Genomic DNA, 25,629 nt, shown 5'->3' on the forward strand with positions numbered 1-25,629 from the left:
TCTTGGCGGTCGAGATTTTCTAAACAGTGTCGCAAAGACTCGAAAAATGTTTTTCAAAAGAATCACGCGTGATTCTTTTTCTCGTACCATCGCTAATACGCGCATCGATATTCCGTGCAACCGTGTAATAAGCTTTATTAAGAGGCGTACAGCTCATCATTTGTGTAATTAATAATACACAGAAGCGCGACTAATTACGAACACGTTTTTCCTCTTTGTGCGGAGACCCTCATTTACCTCCTTCCAATAACGACGTGAAGTCACCGACGAGAAAAAAAACTCGGTGTCGTCGACGTCGTTTGAAGTTTTAAAGGGTTATCCAAGCCACCCTCTGTTCTATGTGGCGGAGTGATTTTTGATTGGGTCCAGTCGCGAGTTATTGAAGCAAAGAACGGCGGCGGTGGCGGTGCGGCAGCGGTCCAGAGATGAGATCGAGGAGGAAAATGACAGGCGAAATCTTCATTCGTGCAGACACCGAAAAGAAAAGTCGGATCTTCGTTCGTTCGTCCTTCTAGAAAATCCGGCGCCTCATAATTCGCTTTTGATGGATGCTGCCGCGAAACTCATTTCTACGCTGCTTCGAAAAACCAACAGAGCTCGTCACGCGAGAGAGAAAATTCCCAAGAACAAAGGAGATATTTTCATGCCTTAAAGAGCAAAGAGAGAAACGCTTACATGCAAGAGATTTCACACACAAAAAAAAAATGATAAGACAATCAGAAATTGTTACAACACAAAAATGATTTTAGAATTAACACTATCGTTAATTATAATCGCATCTAAATTCTTACTTTATCGCATTCATAGAAAATAAAAGTTTTTTTATTAATATAATAAATAAAAAAATTAGAATTATTAAATAAAAGGAGATAAGAAATAAAGTTCAAGAGATGAAACTGTATGATTAATTAGTAGAAAGATGAGAGAAGATTGGTAAGATGGGGAGAAGAAAAAAGAACGGTAACTTTGATCCGTTCCAAAGATTCGGCAGCATGAGGAGAGTCGGATTGGTAACTCGGTTTTAGTAACTCACTCTCAACACGATTCGAGAGTCGGAGAAGCTAGTCTCAAACTCTCTGCCGGATGTAACGTGGCTCGCGCTTCACTGAACGTGCAACGAGGTCGACGTCGCTCGCGTGGAAACGAGTTTGCACCCGAGTGCTCGTTCGCAGAGGAACGTTTGACCCGAAAAGGGGGTGCGATCCGTCGCGTTCTTTACGCTATCGGGAGAGAACGGGAGCGGGCGGCGTATCCATTTCGTATTCGTCTGAAAAAAAATTCACGCCGCGGGGAAAACCACCGTTGAGAGTTCGTGAGTTTATCAATATCGAGTTGGAACAGTTCACCACTTGAACCGCTCCCCTGCGGTTTTCTGCATATTATTGCTGTCGGCGATCGCGAAACTTCTTGCAAAGCGTGGCCCGCAAAATTACCGCGAAATTTGGAAAATACATGAACCGAAATGAGATGAAATCTACCAGATGCGTTTTTGGATTTATTCAGACAAGAAAATCGAAATACTACGTTATATAAAAAAGGAACGGCAAATATTTGACGCTGCGACGCTCGGCTCGTTGCGCTCGAAAATAAACTGCACAAAACGCTTAGGAATATTTTAAAGCACTTTAAAGTATCATAATGATATACAGGCCTCGTATCAACCTCGAGACATCTTGTATAATTCATAGACGGCGCACAAGGGGATATGCATACGATACTGTACGACCATTCTCAAGTGACTCTACGGCTCGGCAGTGAATTCAAATTAAATAACCGGCAAAAATTGAAACATAATTGTAGCGACAAGCGTGAGAATTCGACGTGACACTGAAAGCCTCGCAGATTTCGCACAGCGCGCCCTGCAGAAATTGCATAAATAGCTTAGTTTCCTTATTCAGTCGGTGAGTCACTTCGTGATTTGTACGCGGCATAACGATAGAACAACAATGGCACACCGAGGTACAATCAAGAGCTCGGAGCTGTTTACTACAAACAGCTTTTGACGGGCTGCACTACTCAAACTTTCATCGAGGGAGAGGAGGTGACCCTCCGTTCACCACTCTTAGTTCGCTAACAAGACGAGACAAGGGCATCGAGTGGCTGCATGCAACCAAATGAATGTATACGAAAAAAAATTGCGTCATCAATTTTCGATCTAATTCGATTATATCTAAAATCTACGCTGAATTTGATCACATTTTATATAGTTGAAATAGTGTTTCTTTTATCGTTAATTTGGATATCATCGCTAGCAAAGGTCAGTTCATTTAATTAATAAACATTTAGTTAATAAATATTATGAGAGAATTATATAATTCAAGATACAGCAAATTATATGAAAACAGAAATTAAATCTGAAATTATTCCACGTGATTAACGAATCTCCAATACACGTCTAAAAATTGGTGCATATGAAAATTTCCAATATACTTGCGAGTCCTCCGTAACTAAATTTGTCATATTGGTATTTAAAGAAAAAAAAGTCGAGCGAATCAAACGACGCCGACGTTCCTCCGCGCTCGTGTAATGAAGGCCCAAAGATTCAATCGAACGTTCGAACGGCCGAATGTTTGCGGTCTGATTGGCGTTTGCCCGCCGATTCAATTGCGGCCGGTTAATCGGAAGAGATTAAAAGTGGGCTCGATCGAGCCGAACAGGGGGGGAGTATATATCGGAAAGGTTGGATCGATTATGTTAAACGACTGTGGAGCACATCGTGCGCGGTCGGCGTTGGCAAGAGGATTTCGTAGCCGGACGAACTGCCAGCTACAATCCCACGTTAAAATTTCATAAATCACGGCTATGCGCTATCGACGGTAAACCTCAAAAGGCTCTACGGCTCGATGAACCCAGGAAGAGTACGCCGGGCTGACTGCCACTATTTGTGCTGAACAAAATGAATTGAGAAAAATGAAAATTACTATCGGCGCTATACATACACGCACACACACACACACACACACACACACACACACACACACATGTATGTATGTGTATATATATATATATATATATATATATATAGTGCGCAAAATTCTGACAACTACGTTCCACTTTTTTTCAGAGCATCCATCAAATTTCACAGATCTCCGATTTCACCCGCCGGTCAGAGATCCGGACGAATACGATACCATCGTGACAAACACTTGGAATAAAATTCGTAAATTTCGTTACATTTTATTCGTAATACGATTGCTCGTAAATAGCGTGAGATTGTATCAACAAAACGGAGGTAACAATGATCACGGCAAATTCCATAAGCGAATTAACGTGAATCAAGGTGTTTGATATACGGGTAGTTTATTTAATCGAGCTTCGTCGAAGCGTAATTATTTTTATCCCGCGAAACGCTCACATAAATGTTTCCCGGGAAGGGACAGGAGAGAGACGTTAATTACAATTTTATGTTCTCGACGTTGTTTTAGCTTGATCGCTCATGCCAGAAATTACGTATATCGACGACGAAAATATTTTGCAAATTGTTCGCATTAGAGACGAAGCTGTGGAATATATTGTCCACGTAATGAGCACCCGGTATCTTTTGTTCCCGGCAATCTGCGCACATATTTCTCTGCAATTAGTTTAATTACATCTCGTCACGGTTCGTTTATTTGCATAATTTGGACAAATATCCAGTGCAGATTTGCGCGGTCAACGAACGAAAGCGTATATACATATCTCACACACACACACACACACGTCGTATCTCATTTTCGCTATCGTGTCATCGAGACGAAGAAAATCTATCTTCATATTTTTCTATGACTTGACGCCCGTCAATGGCTCTGAACGAATCGATAAACGTTTTATCGACTTTCAGAATGATCGTCATCAGGCACGCTTTACGATCCTCGTATTATCGTACGGGAAAGGTGGTATGTTGGAAGAATGGAGTCCTCATAAAATGATGGATGTCTAATACAGAGAATAAAGAGGGGTAATATCCGAAATGATATTCGATGTAAAGCCGTAAAAGTACGGCTTTCTCTTTAAAATTTTTTTTCCCAACAATTGAATTTAAATGCATTAGTAAAGTAATTATTTAAACGTCGAAATTCGAATAGAAGATTGTGAATATTGCACCATGAAATATAATTACGTGTTTACGTATGCGACCATTAATGCAGCCTATTGTAAAATAAACCGAATTACAAGTTATAAATGTAAACCAAACGCTCGATGTAAATCCACGTCGCGTGCGTGTAAATCTTGTCTACGTATTAGCTCGATTCCTGTTATAAATATACATAAATTATGATCAATTGTAATTATTTTCATAAGCCTCGAACAATAAACCTTTGTTATATTACAGGTAATTGGTTATATGTAAACATTAGAGATTTTTCGTTTTAAAAGTATTTTTATAAATTGTATATCATTTTCTGTTCAATAACTTGATGTTGCGTGTTTTAGTAATATTTCATCATGTTTGTGGTACGATATACAATAAACGCACATATGTATATAAACACACTCTAATTATTATGTTAATATTCCATTGTGAAATAATAAAAGTTTTATTATTTCATTCAAATATCACATGCGTTCTCGTGAACAGATTGCTCATTTCAAAAGATGAAATTTTCATGCAGTTATTTATTGAATGACGTACAAATACTTACAGATAAATGGACAGTAATTTTATCGAAGAGCCGTTATAAATGTCACGATTTATCTTTTCCCGCGGATAGCGGACGGATTTACGTCGTATCAGATTTTTATCTCGCCGGCGGGAAAGCTTCGGTATTGTCGAGCGTAATGCAAACCTTTATTTACGAAAAAGCGGAGACAGTGTGCGTACCTATAAATGTTTTTCATACGATCCGCAACGGTACGCGATTATTATTTTTCCCTGCAGAACGGAGTGATTCACTCGTTTGCTCATTTGTAGCCTCCCCTCGCACACATTCTCGTATCCGCCACTAAAAACATACACTGATCCTCACTCGCGGAAGCGGCGCGTTTTTTTTTTTTTATCACGTTCCTACGCACTCGTGTTTCTCTTTCGAACCTATAAAATTGTGCCATCTAGAAAACGTCGAGTATTGATTAACGAGAAACACGAGCAATCGCAGAAACGAGGAAATTTATTTAATGGCAGAGATATTCTCTATTTCGCTTTATTCTTTTTTAATTAAATCTTTAGTATGTAATACAAATTGATTCAACAAATATGGATTTTAATAACTCCTTGTTTATTTCTTTTCTACCTTTCTCCTTTTGTTAATTTTGATAACGGAAATTATAGAGAATATTAAAGAGAGAACATCATACAGAGAGAAGAAAAATTTGTTTTAACAAAAGTTTCTATACTCCTTAAATGCATGCAAGATACCGTGTGCTGCAAAAGAATTTTCAACTTCTCGTAGAGAAGTAATGAAAAATATTCTCGAGTAACACTGGTCTCGGAGTAATTTAGCACATACTGAAAAGAAGCAGAAGTATCTGCTTCCTCTTTAAAAGATCCCGTTCTTAGTATCTTCTAGGTTTTTCACTCACAGAGAATTCTGCCAAAACCTTCACACAGAAGCGACTACTGTGCAGTTAGAAAAGTCATTACGCAGTAATGACGCGTGCTCTATCAAGCTGTTGCAGTAATTATAGTAGTTTGAATGCGCTTTTTTATTTCAACCGGTAGAAAGCAGCGAGAGGGATGACCGTGCTCGGCCTCGGTGGAAAACATAGCGTTGCATACCGGGAAGAGTTTCGCGGTTGCGCGAGTGAGAACGGTCACGAATACCTACGAACATTTCCTCCCTCCGTAGCGCCGTTCACACCAAATTTTACGGAAGCGCTCGCAGGAGACTGCTACATCGGAGTTTTCTCTGTTTGCCCCGGGTAAATATTTAACCCTGTATTCCGGGCCATTCTGACAGTTCTCTCTCTCTCGTCTTTCTCTATATCTCGACCGTCCTCGTAGTTCGCTCTATACATCGTCTTCCTTGTGTTCGCGGCGCATGAATCTTCCGGAAGCCTCCTATCGATCGATCGATGGTAACGCGATCTCTTCCGGGGCGGTATTTCGATCAAATGTTACCGTGTACCGCGCGCGTTCCCTCGCTGAGACGACGCGAAATCCGCGATGATCGCGTCAAGAATCCGTGACACGGATTCGTCGAAGCCACAGTGGAGCGCCGCACAATGTGCAGTAGCTGCGAGAATCGGTGTTTGCGATGACGGAAGAATTTCTCACTCGCGCGCCAGGAAAAGAGCGCAATTCTCCAAGTACCGCGGGAACGTTTCAAACGCGCGATAATTTGTTCCCAAAAATAGCACGCGGGATATTTTTCTCGTAATGGAACATCAAACGGCGAACGTATCGGACATTGTTCGCTGCAGTGCACAATCACTGGACTTTCATCCTTGAAATTATTTTAGTCGAAAATTCGATACACGAAAAACCCTTGTTTTATAACAAAAAAAAAAAAAAACTGCGACGCGACGCGCGCGCGATTGTAAGTAAAAATGAAAAATGACGCGCGAGCATAGGACGTGCGAAACATTACCCGCAACAACAACGGTACCCACCACGAAAGTTTAACGTTACGTTTTACGTATTTTACAGCGCCATCGGACACGCCTCGCGGACCGACTGCCACCACTACCAACGCAGATAGTACAAATACATCAATGTCCGTCCGAAATTGCTCGCCCCAGCTTTCGTTCTCGAAATTGCGTTGATGGAAGGCCGGCGCAACGCGAACGTGTTACCTTTCCGTAATTTGCAGTTGGTGCGCGGCGTTAAAAGAAAAGTCCACGCGCGCGAATCGACAGACAGAACGTGAGAAGTGGAGCAGCCCGCCGCCGCCGCCGCCGCTACCGTTTCAGAGCGATCGATCTCGTTAATTAGATCGGAAGACAGGAAGCTGTTAAAAGTGAGATGTTACAGCGGCAGAAAACTCCGCGTTTACCGAGCTCCGCTTCTTCGGAATCTCCATTCACGCCAAGTGTATCGATATTACGGTGCGACTTTCATGCGACAAGGGCGAAAGGGCTCGTTTGTTGCTTTTCATACGCGTCGTTTCGCCTGAATAACTTTCCACTCGCGTGCTCGACAATACATATCTTTCCTCCTGGTATAGCTGTGCCGCCAGACGATAAACAACGGAGGATGGGGTGTAACCAGGTGGCGAACTTGGCAATAAAATTCAAAACGAGAGAACAAAATACGTATCGACGCTTGGGAAACCGAGACAAGACTATGTCGTCCGCGAATTATCAAAAGTGGAAACACGTCGGTTTCTCTTACGAACGAGCGTCACCCCATCGAAAGTCTTCCTTTGCTCGCGCGGAGTCTTTCTTTACCCACCGACGAGAGTTCTGATAGAACGGTGGAGCCCGCGGGGATGCTGGAGCTCGGTCTTTGACTTGGCAATAAAAACAACGACGGCCCAAGGGGTGCGCGAAGCAGGGGTGAACGTGTCTTCGCCAGCTGCGACTCGTCTCTCGCGCCACGACGAGAGAGAAGAGCATTGTGCAATTAAATTATCATCATCTCCTTTCGCCGTCCTTCCGTCACCTCGCTCTTTTCTGAAGCGACGCGGATGATACGCCCGAAAGAACGCGAAGAAATGTATTTATTGAATAATCAAACTAGCGCGTTTCTCGATGTCAATAACTACGTTCAGACAAAAACATCGAGTTCTCGATTTATAAACGAGACTTCGCGAAATTCCGTAGAATTGAAATGCATTTCAAATGCAAAGTACGAAACGTATCCTGTCAAATACATTTTAAATTACATTTAATGGATTATAAATTGTAATTCAATCCATCTGAGAGAATAAATCTATACTACTGAAAAAATTATTTAAGTATTATCTACATGAATATACAGAGAGAAAAACTAACTCTTTAGACTCATTTGTAACAAATTTGTAAGTTTATATATTTATTATAAATAATCCGCAATAATTTAATAATAAAATATAAGTTTTCCAAAACAAATATTGCCGTGTAAACGAATATTCCTCGATGCAACGTTTCGTACACGAAGGAATGCCCGAGATGCCGCACGAGTTACACGTTGTGTACGACCAATCAAGGATAGCTGCCAAGGGTCCAACTCGATTCAACGAATGCTTCCATTTTTTTTCTATCGGAGGAAAACGATAGAGGCACGAAATACATTTCCACTTCCTTCCCTATCTCGTTCGATATTTTTTTCTTTTTGCCGCCTAGGGCCACCAGATGCCCGGCGGCCATTATTACTTCGTTCACGAAACTACGCGTTCTCTGTTTCCTTACTCGATATATGCTTTATCGATACCAATAAGGGCCACGGCGGTCGGCCGTAGTTCTAACCTGGCTATCGAGTGGTATCTAACTTAACTTCGCGATGGAGAAACTGCTCTATCCGGCCCGAGGAAGGCACGGGGTGAGGAAGACAGAAACAAACTTGGAACTTCTCGACTCCCACCCAATGTACTCCCGGAAACGTCGCCCGGGGACTTACAAGGAGAACGGCAAGATCTCGCCAGCACAAAGTTGCCAGGTCGAAGGAAGTATCATCTACGTGACAAGCCGATACCTACATACAATATACTAACGGAGAGAAAGAGAGGGAAAGAAAGACGTTATATATAATTATCCTGTTAACAAGTGAAATCTCATGAACGGCGCATGATTCAGGAAGTTTGTCTCGACTCGACTCCGTCGCCGTGAGCGCACGCATCAGTTTGCGATACATACGTTTCATCTGCATCCTGCGAGGCGATACGTTCTGAGAAATGGTTCTATCGCGGCTCGACTCAAGGTCATGGCTATCGGAATTTAATCAAGAACAAATGTTTATGTACTAAGCCGTGACAGCAACAAGTGGCTTAACATCGTACAACTGACACGTGCTTGAAATGCGCTTGCTAAACCAGACGTAAAGTCGAACCCGTCAACGTGGAAAAAAAAATATCGGTTCGCGAGCGTACGTCCGTGGAAGCACGCAAGTTGAGATAAAATTATACAGATAGCGGCGGGATACTTCTCTTGAGAGACTTCTCTTGAGAGAGATATCCCGAAGGTATATAAGACGAAAGAAGCGGCAAAAGGGCTGAAAACGACTAGAAAAACCCGACAAAGACGGCACGTCCCCTCGGACATTGCTGGAAAAATGTAGGAAAGCGACGTATACACTCTGAAAGATTTCTACAAAACTAACCAAAAAGCGAGTCTGGTAAATATCACGAAATAAAGGAAGCTAGGGAAGGAAGGTCACTCCGTGGAACGAGGTCAAGTACTTTCCGGTTCGTGTTTCCGAGTTGTCGATCTTGAAGGGGAGGACTTCGCGAAGATCGAAATCTTTGTCACGAGCTAAAGTTTAGATCCCGTGCGGAAGGATAATATCGTAACTGACGAGACTGGCTAGCCCCCAAAGGGAGGACGAGGGGGACGGCGGGGGGTCAGGTATCTTAGCTTGACAAGTTGATGCATCCCGCCTGCCGTCCGTATCGGGTTTCTTGAAAGCATCGGCGAACGGGTGGAGAAAGGTCTTATCGAGTTCGCTCATCCAGCGGGGAGAAAGCGACGACGATATACACCGGACCGACACGCCTCGGCTTTTGAAATTCTGTTGTTGAGACGATTTTATAGCGTATACGCGTGTAAAGAGGAACAAGGGATTTCGATAGATCCAAATGCGTGTGCCAACAATACTACTATCCTTATTGCGCGATGTAATTTTTCGCGATACTCGTTCGTTCATGGGAAGGCTGAAGAACTTATTGTCAAACGAAATCTGTGCTACCTTAGAAACGATTAAAGATAAAATTTACTAGGAAACTGCAGAATCAGCATATAAATGTTTGATCAGCATTTTTCTAGTCGCTGGAAATCGCTCTCTAGCTATCACGTTTTACGAGCTCGCAATCGCGAGCCTTCTTCAAATTCGTCGCGGAATATGGTCTTTTTCCTCGCAGTATTATCTCAATGAAGTGTTCCTTCGGGATCCGAAGACAGATCTCTGGAACGACGAGGCAGATAGATCGATCTAGGGAAAGAACGAAGAGCGCGCGGAATAAGGTCGCGATGTTCGCACCAAGTTCGAAAGTCACCGGCGAGTAACCCCGCAGTTTTATCAGGTGAATTGTATCGGTGTCGGACGTGCCGGGTCCCATCGGGCTGGATTCTTCGACCGCGCGGAAATTACATTCTCGGATGGAACGCGGGCAGCCAGCAGTGCGAAAAACGTAGGAAGCGGGCAGATAGAGGTGGCAAAACGTAAGGGAAGAAAAGATCACGAACAAAGGATCATGGGGGCGCTAACATCTCTTCGTGTTCGTCGTTGCAATGCTTGGCTGCAGACGGAATTAAATTCTTCTAAAGAATGCTTCGTGTTGCTTCGTCGCACTCCCAGAGTGTCGACCCTTGTGTTTAAAAAAAAAATGGGGCCTGAAATCCAATACCGTGACCGGAAATTTGTGCTTTCACACCGCTCGCAAAACGAAATAAAATATATCGTCCTTGTACATAATCTGGCAAAATTTGCAGAAAAAAATTATTTAAATACAATTCTTCCGTCTTATTAATGTCTTCAAAGTAGGATCTTTCTACACCTATATATCTACTCTGACGATGTTTTCACTGTTAGAGAAATATTTTGGAAACTACTCAGTTGAAATTTTTCTTTTCAAATATCACTGAATAACATGTAAAATTAGATTTCTCAAACATTAAATTACCTCTCTAAAATTAATTCTTTGTGTGTATTTGGCATGAGCGTAGACCAAATATTTCATTTAATAAAATCCAACAATAGAATATTTGTTAAATGGATATTTTTAATATTACGTTCGCTTGCTCTTATTAAATTTGCAAAAAGACAGTCAACATTTAATATGAAAAAAAAACCACTCACAGAGCAGTTTTTACTTCCTACGTAAAACACATAATATTCTGTCTAATTTTGTGTAACGGTATAAAAGCAATGCGTGCACGGCAAATGAACATCACTTTTCAAACGAAATATTCTCTCGCGTGGCAAAATCACTGCGCTCAGAAGATACGAGTATATTGATATTTAAGAGATATTAAAATAAATACTGTTCTTCTCTACCATCATATTATATACATTATAAAAAAAATTATTTGTGCAATATTCTTTGTAAAATGTTAAAGAATTTTTAATATTGCTTGTTCAAATCGATATTCGTATATTTAAACCTTCGTACGTTACAAGTAATGCTGCAACTTGCGGTAAATAAAATTGCTTCGCAATGCCTATCAAAAAATATAAAATAGCACAAAAGCAACATAGAATCCCCTACAGAGAGGAAAAATCTTTCCGTGCACGTTCGGAATCGATCGAATGGAATCGCTTGCAAAAATATGCCAAAGCGTATCACGCGGGTGTATATACACGAACCGTAAACACTTTGCAGCCAGTTCGGTCCGAATCACCAGATCGAGCGAATGCACAGGAGGTAAATTAAAATAGGACTCTGGGATTCCTGTCAAAGTGGAGGACAAGGAATTGGAGTAAAATAATCAAGAGAAGCGGTCGCGACTCGATGCCAAGTTACGCGCAGCGAGCAAACTGTCTCTCTTTACGCGAGTAGACGACTTGCTGAGATCTGGGAATCTTTCACAGTTCCATTTGTAGTCTTGCTAGGCAAATATTGTTTCTTTTTCAAGTGATCGAATTCGGGAAATACTCATCACGAAACTTGATTACGCAATAATCTGACAGCCGCTTGTGCGTTCCTGACCGCCCCATTATTTTCGAAAGTAAGATACCACGCTTCGACTTCGAGCAAAGCAAGCGTATCAACTATGGACAAGTACGTACATGTTTTGTATATAGATCGGTTCTAATCTATTGAAAGTCAAAATTTATATTAAAATTATATGATGTTCGTGGCACAACACATATCTGCAGAGAATACAGAGAAATTTGATCTCATTAAATACTATCTTTCAATTAAAAAGTATTGATGTATCTATTTATTTTCTAAACATAAAAATTATAAAGAACTTCTAATAAATTATTACACAATCTGTGCTTATAAATGTTGATTGTACTAATATTGTATACTTCTCACAATCAGTATCTAACTCAGCAAGAAGTGAGTCAATTCAACGTCAAAATCATTGTTTCATTGTAAACGGAATGTAAAACGTACAATACATATATGTTTAATAAACCGCAGATGAAGAGAATGCTAATCGATAAGTAATCAATTACACATATGACTATAATTAATTCTCGCGATTTATACAACGTGGGAATTTTTAAAGTCTGACATTTTCACGAATTTTTAAGAATTCCGGCAAAAGTACGCTTATTACTTTTCGAACCATTACTAATAACGCTTGGTCTTTTCATCGCACTGTTATAGTAGAGTGCATTGTGTACATACACAAAAGTAACGATAAGTGAATCATTAAACTTGAGGAAATATGTATAACTGATATACATAAAGAGATTTATACTAGTTTGAGTAGATTACACATTTCTCAGAACCTTATATAAGTTGGGAGTATCTAAGAAAGTTTTATAAGATAAGCCTCGCTTATGTGCTAGTGTTCAGATAAAAATTTATAAGTTTTACAATTTAAATTTGTATTTGTAGAATTAGCTCTATAATCGTATTTTGAGGATCTTTCTAATTACAGGGGTGCTAGCGATGTCCAAGGAAAAAAAAGGAGTAAAAGAGACCTTGCTCACAAAAAAGTGACAAAAAAGACTAAATAAAACACATGGTTGTATCGTTTAATTATTACTTTGATTAAATTTAATACACTAACAAAATTAAAAACAATTTAAATACGTATTTATTTCTACAAAAAGAAAAATCTTCATGCATAACTTATTGTTTGACAACAGTATCACATTTAATACAAAAGAAGTTTTTACTTAAAATACCTTAAGAATAAATACAATCTAATATGTATTTTATGTACTAGACACAAAAATCTAGCACACATTCTAGAATAGTTCTTTGGTGTCATATTTCATCTCAAAAAACAAAATAAAATTTAATGAATCATATTTTAACAAAATAAAATAAATCTGATTATAGTTTACGAAAATAAACATTTACATTATTTTCACTAAGCAGAATTATCAAGTACATGTATATCAATGTTAGTTACAGTATCATTTTCAATTCGGGCCTTCTTAAAAAAAACTATTTATAAGTGTAGTTTTATACGTCTATAATCTGTTATGTAGTAGCTCAACCTGAGAATCATCTAAATTTGATTTCATTACCTGAGTCCCTTCAAGCAATCCGTGCGCAATTTGTAATTTTTGAAAATCTTTTTCCTTTAGAGCACCTTAATCCCCTCTTCGAGTAGCTTTTATGTTATCATTTTCTTGTTTCACTTCTTTATATTAAGCCTCAAGTACAGAAATGTCATTTCTCCTTTTTATCTTTCATAAGTTGTTCCTGCATTTTCTTTTCTTTCTCTTTCTGCTTTTCTTCTTTTTCTTTTTCAGTTTTTATTTTTTTTGTTCTTCTAAATAGACTTTGTACTTACTGTATGCTAGACGTCTCATCGTAAATTGTTTCGTGATAAAAACTCGATCAGGCTTATTATATTTTTTTAAACCATCCTTAATTATCATTCTGGCATTAAGTATCTTTATTGACATTAAGATTCTTTCTTCTGTCAATTAATTACCAGAATTACTAAACGCCTCTCTACATCAGCACTACCATGTACAAAACTCAAACTAGTTTTCAATTTTTGTTACTAATGGAAATTTTGTTTCTCTCATCAAGTTTTCTTATACCAAAAATTTTTTTTCAGTAATGATCTATTCGCTCATGTTCAGCAAGAGCTGGCATATCTTCAAGCTGAAGAATAAGCCATTCAATAGATGAACCCCAGAAATCCCTAGCAGAAAGATTGATTTTTGCGATACAAAAATTAATTTTACGTTTCTTCAACTTATAAAGTTGAAAAAATCGAAAATGTTTAGCTGTCTCAAATAAATTTTATTGTTTAAAATAGATTTGAAAGAAAGAAAATAGATTTAAAATTGTTTAAAATAAAGCTGTTTAAAATAGATTTTAACAATAGATGTTCAGCAGCTGCTTTGTAATGCTGTTGAATATTATAGCGGAACTATCATTCACGTCTTTCACTCAATTTCTTAAGTATTTCATTAATTTTATGAGAACATTTAACATCCTTTATAAAAAACATCAAATGGACATCAAACGAGTTCTTTACTTTGTTAAAATTTCTAACTGTGTCAAGCTTACATATTTTATTTAGAAATAATGTAACTAAATTTCTAGCTTCTTCATAAAAGATATGAATTAAAGGCTCTTAATTTTGAAAAAATTTGGAAAAGTGTTGCAAAACAGCTCAGCACTTTCGGATATAAATAAAACTTCTGCTGTAGTAGAAGGATTTTTCAAATTATTTAAGATTTTTACAACTCTGTCTGTTTTTGTTTAAATTCCTTGAGGATTTTTTTGTTATTATTTCAAAGTAATGCAATAAAGCTGGATACTGTTCGGCCACTCTTTTTACAGCTGGTTAACCAACAAAAGTTGGTTAACCAGCTGCAACGCAAAGTTAACCAACGAAACGGCATCTGTTTGATAATTGCATGTTTTGGAACATTCTTTTCAATTTGACTTTTTCGGTAATCTTCTTTTTGGGATAATCATTAAAATAATAATATAGATTATAATTAAATCTTCAACTTTTTTGCCAAATTTAGAAAGTCATTTTCAAACGCATTTATATGTTGCATATTTGATTTTTAATTCGCACCTGTAAGTAAATTATTTGACACATTTTCAGCTTATGAATGGTAAGAATAAGAGAAAAGGTGATCAAATTTGAAAAAAAAAAGACAAAGTGGAAAAAGAAACTCGCTAGCATCCCTGTAATTAATAATGTTATTTCTCGTTGGATCTAGAATATTCTCTATATATAATTTCAAGTCAAACCAAATGTTCTCGAATGTTCTCCGTACATATGTTCAATATATGTCTGTCAATACCAGCTTTCGGCTAATTTGTTCTGATCTTTCCTTTGTCTCTTTTTGCAACAGCGATTTAGGAAAAGTCGGTACAAAGAAAGAGGGTACAATGGAAATTTTCGAATAAGTGGATGCATGTTAAGATTTATTATTAAACAAAATTAGATTTCTATTGAATGTAACAAAAATTTTTCTATTAAAAATAGGTTTTGCTTTTGTTTAAGACTCATAAATCTTAACATGTATCCACCTATTTCGAAAATTTCCATTGTACCCACTCTCTCTGTACCGACTTTTCCTAAATCGCTGTTGCCTGTGAAACAGTCAGTCGTCTTTAAGCCTTGGAACAGGATAAATCGAGATTCACGACACAAGTTTTATCTCATATCATTTTTCCCAAACCTCGAGTAATTTCGACGTCGCCAGCGAATCTCTCGCGCCGCGTTTGCCGGTCCATCATCAAACAGCTAGCTCTTGTGATTCGAAAAGTCCAACGAGTGAAATCATGAAATACCACGTATTATTATTGATATTCACCATTGCATATCAAGGGATAACAGGTAACAGCAATGCATTTTGTTGTATTTTTCATATAAATATATCACACTATAAAATATTAAATCAGTATACTATATTAAATTATTTTTTATATAATAATATAAATTATTTAAAATTGTATCGCTAAAAATATTCAAGACAAATTAATTGTCCACCGTTATGAAACAATGAAACACTTTGAAATTTATATAGCTGTTTAAATGTTTTTTAAACGATCAAAAATTTAAACATTTGTACATTAATGTATAAAAGCAAAATATTCTAAGCAAGATAATTTACGTCGAAAGAAACTTCGTTTAAATTTATGCATGCACTTACGGGATATCAAGAATATTCTTATATCAAATGACATATTCTTTTAATAAATGACTATTGTATAAATCATATAATATTATAAACAGAATGTAAAATGTAGAATGCATATGTATTTTTGATAAACCAGATGGATAAAACGCCAACAGATAAGTGATTAATTACGCTTATGAATATAATTAATTCTCGCGACCGTACTGATAAAGACCAGAATATCCGCTAAAAATACAGAAGTACCTTTAAGAATTTAATAGAGAAGGTTGTGCAATAAATTTCGTTTTTCATTTTCAAAAAAAAATCAATATTATTATTATAAAATTAATACAAATATGTAATATAGGTTTACCTGTGAAAAACCAAGTTTACCAATATGACTCCAACCATTTGAAAGAACAGTCTCGCAAAGGACATTCAATTACAATCAAGGGACAAACTGAAAACCCGTTTATACTCAGCATTCCTTCTTCAGATTACATCGGCCCACGTGTCTCAATAGGATTTAACGCAGAATTAAACAATGTAGATGAAAACGATAATGTACTTAAAAAACAAAATTTATTCGCACATAGAGAGTTTTTCTTTAAAAATGCTCGCGAAACATTTGACACCGTAATCGGAATGTTCCAAGAGATTTATGAAAGTAAGTTTAAAAAAATATATTACACGTTTTTACAATAAAAATATATACTTATCCATTATACAAAGAAAACATGATAATTAAACATTTTCTTTATTGTAGAAGGAAAAAAATTTTTTAATAACACTGAGGATGAAAAAAATCCGTGGGCATCTGAGAACAATGCATCAGGCAATCAAACGGAAGCAAGTACACCTCAAACAACTTCTAGCTTCGATAAATCGTCGATTAATCAGCAAATTACGTCAGCTAAAATTGACAACAACAAAAAGAAGCCCGAAAATACTAAAGATTCACTGACATCTAAGAGTATTACATTAGACCCTAAAATACAAGAAAATGTAATCTAACAATTTCTATACTAAAAAGGAAATTTTTTTTTAATGTAATAAATCAATTTTTTTTAATTTAATTTTTTAAATTTTATTTTTAAATATGTACCTTGTTTCCAAAAACGTTTTGTTACATTAAATAAACAATTGTTTACAATTGTAACAAAAATTATCATTTTTAAAGTGAATTACTCTATATATTAATTTTAAATAACAGTTTATTTGATCGTAAAAAATTATTTAATAAAATAAAAGAAACCTATTTTCTTAAACCAAACAGCCACAAATAAATAAACAATAGTTGATATTAAATAAGTGTTTAATATATGATAAAAAACCTTTATTAAAATAAAAAAAACCAGTTTCCATAAAACAAGCAGCCCAAAAATGAAAAAAGTTTTATAATTAAATATTTATTCAAAGAATTAAAATAAATATTATTTATTCAAAGGAAAAAATGACTTAGTATAATAAAAAAACTGTTTCTTTTAAACAAACAATCAAAAGTTAAAAGAAAAACGTAATATCAATGATTAATTTATTGACAGTTAAAAAATGATTTATTAAAATAAAAGAAATCAATTTTCTTAAAGCAACAAACAAAAATTCAGAAAAAATTTAATATTAAATATTTGTGTATTTAAAATTAAAATACGTGTATTAAAGTAAAAGAAACCTTTCCTTCTAACAATCAAAAATTGGAATAAGATTGATATTAAATAATTATTTATTTAAACTTAAAAAATAATAAATAACAATAAATTACGATAAAACATTTGTTGAAATCTAGTAAATAAACTTTTAAAATATTAAATTCAGATTGTTTAATTTTAAAAGTAACGTTTTAGTAAATATTTGTTTAAATTTAGTTTTTCAAAATTATAAAATTATTAAATAGTTTTTTAAAAAAAAATAAATATTTTTTAAATTTAATTAATCAATTTTCTAATTTATTTAAAAATATACTATTTTATAAAGATTGCTTGAATTAAATGTAATAAATATTTTATTGAAACTTTTAAATTATTTATAGTTTACCAATTATATCAAATATGATACAAATATCTAAGGCTAAATAATCAAAGGATAGTGAGAGTGTTCGTGCGGTATTCAAAATGCAAGTTCCTTCCTGTTAAAATCAGCTTTACCTTAAATATAACTTTATAAACGGTATCACGTGTACAATAAACTTAATGTTAACGTATTAGGTTATTGTTCCGAAGATCTTAGGTTCAAATCCCGCCGATGCGTTTTCAAAAATTGTAAAATAATGCGTAATTGTTATTAGTGAAATAGAATCTTATATGCGAAACAGTGAATACAGATTAAGCTATAAAAATTATAAAATCTGTTAAAAAATTTAAAAAAATATTTAATGGTCAATTAAATTCAAGTACATATTTTGTTACTTTCAAACAAATGATTTGCTTGAATATAATAAAATTTATTAAGTTTGAAGAAATCGTTTTTTCTGTGTAGAAAGTCTTTTTTACTTAAAGAATAATTATTTCTTTATAAATATAATATATCTTTCTATAAAATCTGTTTGTTTCTTAGTAATTATAAAGATTATTCAATTAAAAAAAATTCTTTTTAATTAAATATAATTTATTATTTGCAAACAAAATTACGTCTCTGCTTTTACGAAATATTTTTTTAATTCAAATATATTTAATATTTGACTTAAATAAAAAATCCCTTTGCAAGTATTCAATAAAATTATGTTTTTGAATCAAATAATTTTTTTTTAATTCGGGATATTTTTTTCAGTGTATAACAGGACAACTCGACTTAATAACGTGAATGCTAAAATTTGTCATGTTTTTGTATACGGTTATTGATTCTACAACTTATCGAAGATTTCTTAAGAACAATATTTCCTTAGGTACATCACCGGAATAGAAGATCGCTTAGATCCAATTCTAAGAACATGGATTCCAATAAATCTGCGATCGGTGTACATGACAATGGTGCGAAGTTGCCCTTATTCGATACCAAGCATCCTTCAACCATCGACTTACTTCCAGAACATGAGCCTACCGATATTAACGGTAAATATCATAACAAAGGCATATTTCGACTAATTTTTAGCTTGCTTTTCCCTTACTTCACTATGTCAACTGATATCTTAAATGCGCGCGATTTAGTAAAGGAAATACCGCTAGCAAAAAATCGATCGAAATGTGTAAATCGTACTGAGTCCTGTCATACAGAATAAAAATAATGTTTGACATTTCGTTGGTACAATCTAATGTACCAATTATTTTGAAAACCACGTAGCAGCCCGAGTCGAAATTTTACTTTTATTTTCAATCTTAATTAGACCTTTTGAGTTTTCACTTTGTATTTAAAAATGATAATTATCGGAAAATTTTACACTTTAAGGGATTTTTTTCGATTTCTTAAAATCTTTTACAACTGTCCACAAAGATCATAGTCAATAAAAAAGGTTCAAAAGAAACCGAATTGAGATTGAAAGTAAAAGTAAAATTTTGACTAGGGCGTATACGAGTTCAAGCACGAACGTAAATCAATGTATCAATATTAATATAAAAGTCTCTTAAAATATAAACGTTCAATTGTAGATAAGCATGTGGAGAATCGGCATACCGTCATAATGCATGAGCATATGCCAAACACATATATTCCCAAGGATTCAACACCAATTTATGATAGACCAGTTTATTTACATAGCCTTTCAAATAAACCTTCTAAAAGAATAGAGCCTTCGATTCTGAAGAAATCAGTGTCAAACAATAATAACGACAAACAGATATTTGTCGAACATGGTATAACTTACGTGTTAGGAGATTATAATCCGCCGCAGTACGATTACGTACAACCGAAGGTCAGGTATCAAGGAAAACGTGTATCAGTTTATAGTCCCACCTACCCAAATTATGGAAATAACAAGGAACTATCGGGAACTAAGAACATTTAATACACCATTATCTGCAAAAAAACATGTTGCAACGTGAAAGTAGTAATAAAAATCCTCTCACTTTATCTGAGTTTCACATTCCGTATTATAATTACAATTACGTTTTGAACAAATTTTGGGATCAGAATTCTTTGAATACAGATTTTTATAATAAAAATAATAAAACTAATTCAGCTGATGTCACTTCGATCGACCCTAATTATGTTCGCCGTACAAATATCGATGCTCAGGACAACATGCCGACTTCTTAAGTCATTTTATACATTTCAAGATGGTGTATAGAATATATAAGTTGTATGTACTGACAGAAGGGAAATACTCCTATGCAAATAGCGTTCGAATGGCATCTTTTGCGTACTTTTCTCTGCAATGTGACGACATATTTTCCGGCTGCAATGTTTTACAAATTATGTAATCTGCTTCATATACGAGTAATAAAGACACTACCATCGATTTAATATATCCTGAATTTCATTTTAGTGTATCTTTCGGAAAATTATGAGATAACTCGCGATCAAACTCTACTCAGCTTCGCCGCACGCGAAATTATTCTATTGAACAATGCACAAGATATACGAATCTTTTTAAATCTATCATGACGTTTTAGAAAATGGTTATATACATATATGTATATAAAAAATTAATTCATTATACAAAAATATTTATCTCATTTGCTTTAAGCCATACAAAAGCTTATTAAACTTATAACGAAATCTTTATGTTCCTCGACAAGAAAATCACTGCAAATTAATAATTTTAGAAAAATCATGATTACACGAGATATTATTAAATATGTACAAAGCAAAATATATAATTAAAATTTATAAACTTTTTGTAAATTAAAGCTTCCTAAGGCAAATAGATAGTTTAAAAATCCTGGTTTATAACTTAAATCCAAGTGGATTTTATTTTCATATTTTAATTAAATTTATTAATTTAATTATATTTAATTATTTAAAAAAATTGAAAATTATAAAGAAAAAAATTATATTATATATAATATAAAATTAGTGTTTAAAATCCTTTATAACAATCGTTATTTAGTAAGAGTTTCACAAGTATTTTTCTCTATAGATTAAATGTTAAACAAACTTGATAAAGCTAGCAAATGTATTTCATGTTTAAACAAATATACAAACAGAAATAAAAAAAAGTCAAAATAAATATATTACATTAACATTTTTTAATAATTATTTCTATCGTCAATATTTAGAAATCAATAGGTTCGTTACCTACGGAACAAAAAAATTTCAATCATTCTGACGTCGGCAATACAATCAAATTTTCGTTAATAAAAATTTGTATTAATTTGTGCATCAATAAAGTACAATGGCATTAGATCAGTTCAATTTTATTATCCCATAGTGAATCGCGGATATAAAAGAGAAAAGGAATAACTCATCGTATGGTGCCAATGGCACGCGTCTTCTACTATCCAGAGGACTTCTCGAGGAATAATTCAATCTTCGCAAGTCGGAACGATCGAAAGTTTCGGGAAGCGCGTTCTTAGAGATTTCAAACGATGGCTATTGGCGGGACGGAATCTACGACTTCGACGACGAATCGTACGTCGGTGTACCACCGATCTCCCTTGCCTCTATATCATAGCAATTTTACGCCCGACTGGACGAATCGTTTCAAAGCTCATTGAACTTGCGTGAAAACTTGAAATGATTTGTACGGCTGGTCCAATCCCCTCGCTATTCTACTTTTATACGGACAGCTTAGTTTCTTAATCTAAATTCTATGATACGAGGTATGCGCCAAAGTGTTAGAATTTTGGAAATGTTTTATGTAATATACGCAGAGGGAAAAGTACAGTAGTAAATAATTTGTTCACTCCCACGTGTGCTGTTATTCATTTACGTTATCCAATATGTAAGTTGTATATATATTATATCAATGTTCTATAATAATTTCTTATATAATAAAGAGGAAGAATATGTACTAATAATCTTGTAATATAAATGAAGTTCATAACATTCAACTCATAACAGCATAGTGACGTAAGTGTATGTCTACTAATTACAAAAGTTACTGAAACAATCTGGACTAAATAAAATCATTAAGAGCTTTATTTCTATATTTCTGTTCTAATTCTATTGTAAACTTTTTTTCGAAATTCACATATAATTAATAAAACTGAGAGATTTTGTCATTGATACGTTTATAATTTAAAAATTGCGTTTACAAACAATTCCGGTAGGAAAACTAGTTTACAATGTATATTAAATATTATGCGTTGTCTCCTGTTGCGAGGTAAGTAATGAAGCAAACGCAGCAATAAAATGAGCTGCTTCAATGGCAAATTAAACTCGCTTTAATACTCTCTGCCGAAAAAGCGTGCGCTCGTTAAAGAAGCGTCTCACAAAGTACCTCCAGTACTGGCTGAGGTAAGGAAGAAAGCCACCTAGGACCGAGCGTAATCGTCGAGCGAGAGAGGCGGAAACGTCGTCGGGGGCGGTGGCGCGATGCAATATTCTTTCATTGCCCCGCCATAGCGATCCTTAATGCACCGAGGTTTTATGCGACGTGTGTAAGATGCCTCACGACAACACAAAATTTTAACTGAGTAGTCTGGAAATCTTGTCTCTTTTAAGCCATTAGGGTCAAAAATTCTGATACGAAAATCTCTATAATATAATAAGTTTCGAGCTGGAGGTGATCAAAGTTAGCCAACCACCAAGTTTGCATGCTCGGGTTCATAATTACGCTTACCTGTTATATATTACTGACTTTCAGAGCTAAAAATGATAACAAAATTTATTTTAATTTATTGCTCAGCTAATTTTATTCTTTGATTTTTCTGTATCTCTACTATGCACAATTGGTATCGACAACAAGTTGGCAGCAAAAATGAACAATTTTAACTATCACGTGCAAATTCAAACATTTAATTATAAATAAAATAAATCCAAAGGTTAATTTACCAATAATTATATTAATAAATTAACGATTTATATAAATTATAAATAAAATATACCATATAAAGCGCAAAATTTCTACGCAATATCATTGGCCAACTTTGATATTACTTAAAAAGTCGCGATCTCGGAATATTTTAATATAATATACAATTTTAATTAATATGTATTTAAAATATAACATAATAATTTTGGGATATCCCGTATATTAAACCACGCAAAATGCAAGGGGAGCCGCATGGATCTTGCCTATCATGATCAAAGCGCAAGATTGCTTTACCAAGTCTCGTAAAAGGCGGTGAATGCCTTTCACGAAAGACTTCGTCTAACAAAATACGAATTAAAATTGTGGCAAATGCAATTCAGTCAACTTGCAGCTCAGTAAAATATATTAAAAGACGTACGAGGTAAAAATGGCACAAGAGATTGTAAATTCCAAGGAAAACTAGGTAATAGAGTACAGCAGAAGAGATTTAGCGTTACTTCTACAAAAAAAAAAAATTATATCGGTAGAAAATAATTACGGTGAAAGCAAAAATAATATACACTTTAATAATTAAAAACAAAGTAGATAAATATATGAAACGAATAAAATATTTATCTCATGTAAAAAGTAAAAATTTAATTTTAGTTATAAAAGTTTAAAATTTAGATCAAGATTAAAGTCAAATCGTTAAGTGAAATTTATTTGTGTATTCTTTTAGATTATACTGCTGTATTATTCTATTGTTTAACGAACGATTCAATTATTCGTGCCTTCTTTACCATTTCCGGTAGTATCTACAATTAAAACAAGTAAACGCAATATCTCGAAAGCATCGCGTTTGGTTTTCGATGGCCGGGCTTGTACACACCTGTATCCGTGAATAAACCATACTGTGCATCGCCACTCTCGTAAAAATTGAACGTACGAGTTTCAGTCGGTGAAAATTTTCGGCGGAGTTTTTCCTCGCAACTAGTCAAGCGGGAAATGACGGTTTGTTCTCTTCGCTCTTTTATTTTCGCTCAAAAAAATCAACGAACTTGCGCTGTGCCATTCTGTAATTTCTTTTAGTGTACAGAGTTAAATATTCCCGATACAGAAAACTAAATTAAAATCGAGAAATATTTCATTTCCGTTAATAAATACAATTTCCGTTAACTTCCGTTAATTTTGATTAAATTATTCAATATAATAAATAAACGGGAACGAACTAAAAAAAATCAATAAAAATTTAGATGGAATTCTCTCTGGAATAAATATATATGTATGCACCAATAAAAAGTATATCTTATTTTATGAACATTTATTCTTTAGTCAATTGAGGTTCAATTTTTCCCCTGCTCAATAATAATTTAAATGGAAAATGTTAAAATAATAAAGTGCCTAGCGAATATTCACTATCTCTAATTAACTTACTTTATTACTACATAATCATTATACTAAAATTACGTGCTATTTCCTGTTATATTGTTGATCACAAAGGTAAACATGGCACGCAGGATCTCTCCGCTTACTCACTGTTGCGTCTTGCAAACCCATTTAAGCACGCTGCTTTTTCGCAAACTAAATCTGAAGCTAGGGGGGGGATCATTTGTCGCACGCATACAGTGCGTGCAAATATTTCGTAGACGGCATCGTCGTCGGCATCGTCACGGCGCGGTAGATACGGTCGAAACTTCGACTTCTCTCGTTCGTAAACTTCGTAAACCGAGTTACTTTAACGGGCGCAAAGCCCCGCGGCCGGAAGTTCTGACTCTCTTCCGTCGCCGTAATTTGGTTAGGTCCGCGCGCGTTGCTTCTTACCGCGATATAGACAAACTCGCGGAATTGCGCTATCTTTCGCGAGCTCCTCTCCCAACACACCGGCGAACGGTCTCTAAGCAGTTAGAAAGGGCGCGGACGACTTACCGCAGCGGCCGCAAGTAACAAGGAAAAAGCTCACGCTGTTGCAGCAACTTCCTCGTAATATTAGATTTATATTGAATGAAAAGTTGATAAGATAATAAAACGAGGCTAATAAAATAGCTGCTAAAATTACGTTCGACCGAAAATTAAATAGAAATCAAGCGAACGCTGGCCTCGGGTCGAATAACATTCTATCTATAAAATCGGAAAGATCGTAAAGGAAAAACTAAAAATTAAAGTAAAACAAAGTGTATGATATTTGTTTAATGAATGTTACATTGAAAAATAGTTTCTGACTTAAAAATATAAAAATTTAGCTCAGACTGACATAAAAATATAATTCTTTGTTAAATTATCAAAACAATTAAGTTTTGATAACCGACCTGTACATGCCACATCATTATTTTAATGGTCTAGCAAAAAATTATTTTCAGATCTGCACATCTAGCTAAATTTATATATACTTTAGCAAAACCGTTCTGTCTGTGGACGATCTGTTTTGTATCTTTCGCTGACTTTACAGACAGATTATTATTCCTGTTGTGAACGCTAATGTCTGTTGATTTCTACCCGACTTTCTCAGACAATAACAAAGCTCGTAGCTGCGGCAAAGTTGCAAACATGTTCTCACCGAATAATCGGGTGAAACTACCAAATCAAGAAGTATTTGCCTGTTACGAAGTGAAACGCGCGCGTACGCGGCAAGTAACGCCTACTCGAGTAACCTCGGTGTTCTGGATAGTTTCGAAATTACTCTGACTTCCGCATAGTGCGTCGAGCAACGCGGAATAATTGCATCGCATTAAACTCACCCCTTTCCAGCCGAGCGTTTCCTCGCGCGCGTGTGTCCATATGGGGATACCCAGAGATAAAAGATTCACTATCATCCGTGAAAAATTTTGATTTAGTGAAAAAGTTGAGTTCATAAAATTCCACTTTGGTAAAATATATATTTTTTCACAAAATAACTGCGATGTATAAATGAATTATACTTCTCATATACAATTTTTTATAACATTAATAAAATGTAATATTTATAAATATTTTATATATCTTTCTCTTTTAATAATTGTTTATATCTTCCGAATCAGTGATAAAAATT

At 35.1% G+C, this 25,629-nt stretch overlaps 2 protein-coding genes across 3 annotated transcripts in view; one reads left to right on the forward strand and one right to left on the reverse strand.

Moving 5' to 3' along the window:
• The window catches only part of LOC105208061 (E3 ubiquitin-protein ligase MYCBP2), a 183,796-nt gene that overhangs the window by 95,834 nt on the left and 62,333 nt on the right, over positions 1 to 25,629 (reverse strand). The gene's annotated exons all lie outside the window — the stretch shown is intronic.
• Positions 18,444 to 20,244, forward strand: LOC120358952. Its single transcript, XM_039454921.1, has 2 exons — positions 18,444 to 18,825; positions 19,360 to 20,244. Exons 1-2 carry the CDS (start codon positions 18,705 to 18,707, stop codon positions 19,713 to 19,715), a joined length of 477 nt encoding a protein of 158 aa, XP_039310855.1. The 5' UTR covers positions 18,444 to 18,704; the 3' UTR covers positions 19,716 to 20,244.

Source organism: Solenopsis invicta, chromosome 11 (assembly GCF_016802725.1).
Source record: "Solenopsis invicta isolate M01_SB chromosome 11, UNIL_Sinv_3.0, whole genome shotgun sequence".
Taxonomy (NCBI): Eukaryota; Metazoa; Arthropoda; class Insecta; order Hymenoptera; family Formicidae; genus Solenopsis; species Solenopsis invicta.